The following is a 6,132-nucleotide window of genomic DNA, read 5'->3' on the forward strand; positions in this document are numbered from 1 at the left end:
CGTCGGGGTGTTTGGTTTTGGTTTCGGGCGAGTTTCGAAGTGAAATGGGACACATAGTCCCTAAGTTGGAAGGTTAACTCGTAGGAGCTAACCGTAGTTTGACTTGTGTGAAGACAACTCCAGTATAGTTTTGATGGTTCTGATAGCTCTGTATGGTGATTTTGGTCTTAAGAGCATGCTGGGATGTTAATTTGGAGGTCCGTAGGTCGTTTCGGTGTGACTTGGCGAAAGTTGGAAATTTGAGGAATTTAGAAAGTTTGACCGGGAGTGGACTTTATTGTTATCGGGGTCGGATCCCGATTCCGAAAGTTGAAATATATTTATAATGTCAATTATGACTTGTGTACAAAATTCGAGGTCAACCAGAGTCGTTTTGGTATAAATCAGCATTGGTTTCGAAATTCGAAAGTTCATAGTTTTTTAGGCTTGAATTGATGTACGATTCATGATTTAACATTGTTTGATGTGATATTAGGCCTTGAGAGAGTCCTTTATGTGTTTTGGAACTTGTTTTTATATTTGGACGGGGTCCCAGGGGGCCCGGGTGTGAATCGGATGGAAATCAGATCAATTTGGACTTGCTGAGTTTTTGGCTGAAGGTTGGCAATTATGTTGTCTTCGCACTAGCGGAGGGATTGGCCGCATGTGCAGGTTCACAAAAGTGAGTACTTGGTCACAGATGCTGATTTGGGAATGCCCAGCTGGGGGCGCAGAAGCGGAATATGTTCCGCAACAGAGGCATCGCTTCTGCGATGGGGAGGATCGCAGGTGCGACACGTTTTGTCGCAGGAGCGCACGCGCATGTGCGGCCCTTTTCTCGTAGAAGTGGGGAGTGAGGAATAAGTTATGTCCGCACTAGCGATGGAATTTTTGCAGGTGCAGAGCCGCAGGTGCAGCAGTACGGTTCGCAGTTGCGGATTCACTAGGCAGAAAAAGGGATCTTCAAGGGTTAGTCTTCATACTTCATTTTGGATTTTTGGGAGCACAGTTTGAGGCAAAATTTCAAGGGATTTTCATAGGAATTGTTGGGGAAAGAGTCCTTGACTCGATTTTGGTTAAACTATACTAATCTATCATTATAATTAGCATGTAATTAAGGATTTGGGTTGGAAAATTTGGAAAAAAGTGTAGAAGTTCTTAGACTAAGTTTTTGGGTTTTGAAAGGTAAAATGAGGTCGGATTTGGATAATTCTTTTATGGTTGGACTCGATATCAAATAGAGGTTCGGATTATATAATTTATGTCGTGTTCCGAGATGCGGGCCCAGGTTGACTTTTTGGGATGATTTTTCAATTCTTTGCTAAGATCATAATTTCATTATTTCATTTAGTTTCCTATAGTTATATTTGTAGTATGAAATTATTTTGGATATATTCGAGCCGTTCAGAGTTGGAAAATCGAGGGAAAGTCCGTCTAGTTGATTTATTTAGTGTGGTTTGAGGTAAGTGACTTGTCTAACCTTGCGTGGGGGAAGTTCCCCTTAGCATTAGGTATTGTTGTGATATGTGAAGGTCGTGTACACAAGGTGACGAGTGCATACATGGGCTAAATATTGAAATTCCAGTTTTTAGCTACGTAGTTTTCTTTTCATGCTTTAATTGAGTTACTTTAACATGTTATAGTCACCATGTTTGGCCTAATTTCACATGTCTACTTGTCTTATCTCTTATTTGCAACTTGTCCTACATGTTTAGTTGAATTACCTGTTATTCTTTAATTATGTATTCATAATTTAACTATGGGATTCTTTACTTGAAATTTGCTATCCTTGGAATATCTTATTGTTGAGTCTGGTATTGAGTTGCAAAGGTCGTGGTTTCTCTTGCGGGAAAGTGTAAGTTGTAAAATATCATTTATTGAGTTTCTCTTCAGTTTCTATTGTTGAGACTTTGTGTACATTGTGGTTGATCCGTGGGCTCCTTATTGTGAAATTTTGTTATTGTTGGCTTTTTTTCTGGCAAGGTTTGTACGAGGTTTTTGCCATTTTGTTGTTAATATTGATACTCATGCAGTGGTATAAGGTTTTAGTGTTGAAACACATGCGGTGAGATATGGTAGGCTTCATATTCGTGTCTAGTTAGGAAACTACTAGAAGCCATGTGGTGTGATAAGGTTGGCTAAAACGCGGGGTGCTATTTCGGGAAAATAATTTTTAAAACTAAATGTAAAATCTCCCCCGGTGATATAAGGAAAAGAGTGTGAGTTACTTTTATAATCTGGGACTATGAGGCGGTACCTCGGTAGTAGCCCTTGTTGATCTTTCTTTATTTGTAGTATTTGCCTTGGTTGTTTGTTTCCTTAATGTGTAAATCCTTGTTTCCTTCTGTGTTGTATTAACTGTCTTGATGTTGTGTTGTTAGTTATCCTTAAATTCCTTATTTGTTTCATTTCCTTTGTCATTATCATTATATCGTTATATCTTTCGTCTTGTTTCTTATTATCTACAATAAGGCCTTATCCTGACCTCGTCACTACTCTACTGAGGTTAGACTTGGCACTTATTGGGTACCGTTGTGGTGTACTCATACTACACTTCTGCACATGTTTTTGTGTAGATCCAAGTACATCTTATTAGTCCCGACACTAGTGCGCTGAGTTACATTTGGAAACTTCAAGGTACACATGCCCGAGTCCGCAGGCCTCGGAGTCCTCTTCTATACTATTCTTCCTTGTTTCATTTCACTTTTATAGACAGTGATGCATAGGATTGTTCAGCATTGTACTTAGAGCTTGTTATTTATATTTCACGAGGTTTTGGGAAGTGTACGTATTGAGTTTACATATTTTATTTATGAAATTGTTGGAGTTTTAAAATTCTAAGCTTGTATTTAATGTTTCTACGTGTTGTTAGGCTTAACTAGTCTTAAAGACTAGGTTCCGTCACGACATCCTACGAAGGGAATTAGAGGTCGTGACAAGTTGGTATCAGAGCTCTAGGTTCATAGGTGTTATGAGTCATAAGCAAGATTAGTAGAGTCTCGCGGATCGATACGGAGATGTATGTACTTATCTTTGGGAGGCTATGGAACTGTTAGGAAAAGCTTTACTTCTTTTATTCCTTATCGTGCGAAATTTTTGACTTTCGGATTCTAAAGTTCTATCTTTCTATTCTCTCACAGATGGTGAGGACACGTATAACTGGATCGGATGACCAGACACTCGCTCCCCCTACTAGAGCCGCGAGAGGTCGGGGCCGGGGTAGAGGCCGAGGATGTCCACATAGTGCAGCCAGAGCACCTGCACGAGCTGCTACAAAGGAGCCACCAGTAGCTCCAATTGGAGAGCAGGCACCCGAGATGCATGTTACTGCACCAGCACTCCGGGAGACTCTCGCCCAGTTTCTGAGCATGTTCGACACCTTAGCTCAGGTAGGGTTGATCCCACTTGCTCCTACCACATCTCAGGTCGCGGTAGGAGTACAGACTTCCGCCGCCCGTACCTCAGAGCAGCGGGTCCAGGTTGACCAGATCCTAGAGGTCATACCATTACAGCCGACCGCCCCAGTTCAGCCTAAGGTTAGGGCAGCAGTTTCTAAGGGGTAGCAGCTTCGGCTCGAGAGGTACAAGAAGTACCACCCTCCTATTTTCAGTTGGTTGGCATTAGAGGATGCCTAGGGTTTTCTTGAGGGGTGACACTGTATCCTCCATACTATAGGTATTGTGGAGTCTAGTGGGGTTGCTTTCACTACTTTTCAGCTTAAGGGAGTGGCTTATCGGTGGTGGCGAGCATATGAGTTGGGTAGTCCAGCCGAGGTAGCTTCACTCACTTGCACTCATTTCTCGGATATGTTGTTGAGGGAGTTTGTTCCCCAGAATCTCCGAGATGCATGGCGCATAGAGTTTGATCAGTTGCTCCAGGGTTCTATGACCTTGTCGGAGTATGCGATCTGGTTCAGTGATTTGGCTAGGCATGCACTGGCCTTTGTTGCTACTATTAGAGAGTGAGTCCGTCGATTTATCGAGGGGCTCAACCCCGTTATCAGATTTAGCATGGCCCGAGAGTTGGAGATGGACATCGTATACCAGTAGGTAGTGGGGATTGCTAGGATATTGGAGGGTATATGGACCCGGGAGAGAGAGATGAGGGAGGCCAAAAGGCTTCGATATTTTGGCACAGATAGTGGAACTCGTGCCCCAATTGCAGCTCGTCATAGAAATATCTATGTGAGTCACCCTGTTCATTCAGCATTTCTAGCCTCCAATGATATTCCGGCCACTCCTAGGCCTCAGGCTCCCTATGATGCACCACCATTGTCTAGTCCACCTCCTACATGAGGTGTTTTCAGCGGTCAGTCCAGCCGATCAGGCCTGATCCAGCCACAATAGCCATTTCCTCCGAGAGCTTGTTTTGAGTGTGGTCACTCTCGTATTATGGTGAGGGATTGCCCCAGACTCAGGAGGGGTGGTCGTTCATAGACTACTCAGTATCTGCGTGTTCCACCGGGTCCTCAAGCCATGGTTACTGCACCAGTTGCCACTCCACTTGCACAGCTAGCCAAAGGTGGGGGTCGAACAGGTAGAGGTCGCCCTAGAGGGGGAGGCCAGGCCAGATATTATGCTCTTCCTGCTAGGACAGAGGTAGTGTCATCCAACTCAGTCATCCCAAGTATTGTTCTAGTCTGTCATAGAGATGCATCAGTCTTATTTGATCCAGGCTCCACTTATTCCTATATGTCGTCTTATTTTGCTCCATATTTGGGTGTATCCCGTGTTTCTTTGAGTTCTCCTATCTATGTGTCCATACATGTGGGATATTCTATTATTGTTGACTATGTATATCAGTCGTGTTTAGTTTTTCTTGGTGGTTTTGAGACCAGAGCTGATCTATTGTTGCTATGTATGGTAGATTTTAATATTATTTTAGGCATGGACTGGTTGTCGCCCTATCATGCTATTCTTGATTGTCACGACAAGACTGTGACGCTAGCTATGCTAGGATTACCACGGTTAGAGTGGATAGGTGCTTTAGATTATGTTTCTAGCAGGATTATCTCATTTCTAAAGGCTTCGCGTATGGTTGAGAAGGGGTGTAATGCTTGTCTAGCTTTTGTGAGGGATGTCAATGGTGATACTCCTACAGTGTAGTCAGTCCCGGTAGTGAGGGATTATCCAAATGTATTTCAGGCTGATCTTCCGGTCATGTCACCTGATAGGGATGTCAGATTTGGCATTGATTTGCTACTGGGCACTCAGCACATTTCTATTCCACCCTATCGTATGGCCCCAACAAAGTTGAAAGAGTTAAAGGAGCAGATGCAAGAGTTGCTTGATAAGGGCTTCATTCGGCCCAATGTGTCACCTTGGGGTGCTCCGGTCTTATTTGTAAAGAAGAAGGATGGTTCTATGCGTATATGTATTGATTATCGCCAGTTGAACAAGGTTACAATGAAGAACAGGTATCCATTGCCACATATTGATGACCTATTTGATCAGCTACAGGGTGCCAGAGTGTTCTCTAAGATTAACTTGCATAGAGGCTATCATCAGTTGAAGATTCGAGAGCAAGATATCTTGAAGACTGCCTTCAAGACTCGGTATGGTCATTACAAGTTCCTTGTGATGTCATTTGGGCTGACCAACGCCCCAACAACATTCATGCACTTGATGAACAGAGTAGTTTAGCCCTATCTCGACTCATTCATCATTGTGTTTATTGACGACACTATGGTGTACTTCCGTAGCCGGGAGGATTAGGAGCAACACTTGAGAACCGTGTGCCTGACCTTGAGAGAAAAGATGTTATATGCAAAATTTTCAAAGTGTGAATTCTGGCTTGATTCGGTAACATTTTTTGGGCAATATAGTGTCGAGTGAGGGGATCAAGGTAGATCTGAATAATATTAAAGCAGTGTATAGTTGGCCCAAACCGTCCTCAACTACGGAGATCCGGAGTTTTCTTGGTTTGACGGGATATTACCATTGATTTGTACAGGGTTTCTTATATATTCCAGCACCTATGACCAGATCGACCCAGAAGGGTGCTCCGTTTAGGTAGACAGAGGAGTGTGAGGAGAGCTTTCAAAAGCTCAAGACTGCTTTGACTATAGCCCCAGTGTTGGTATTGCCTATAGGTTTGGGGTCTTATACTTTGTATTGTGACACGTCGTGTATTGGTCTCGGCGCGGTTATGATG

General features: G+C 43.2%; 1 protein-coding gene across 1 annotated transcript; it reads left to right on the forward strand.

Moving 5' to 3' along the window:
- The first annotated feature begins 4,454 nt into the window (after positions 1-4,454).
- Positions 4,455-5,084, forward strand: LOC138891534 (uncharacterized). The gene has a single exon (XM_070174998.1). It carries the CDS (start codon positions 4,455-4,457, stop codon positions 5,082-5,084), a length of 630 nt encoding a protein of 209 aa, XP_070031099.1.
- The last annotated feature ends 1,048 nt before the right edge of the window (positions 5,085-6,132 follow it).

The sequence above is a fragment of the Nicotiana tomentosiformis genome, chromosome 1, assembly GCF_000390325.3.
Source record: "Nicotiana tomentosiformis chromosome 1, ASM39032v3, whole genome shotgun sequence".
NCBI classification, from domain to species: Eukaryota; Viridiplantae; Streptophyta; class Magnoliopsida; order Solanales; family Solanaceae; genus Nicotiana; species Nicotiana tomentosiformis.

What these genes read in the sequence shown, in the direction of transcription:
- LOC138891534 (XM_070174998.1), top strand. Translation starts at nt 4,455, where the DNA reads ATGGTTACTGCACCAGTTGCCACTCCACTTGCACAGCTAGCCAAAGGT.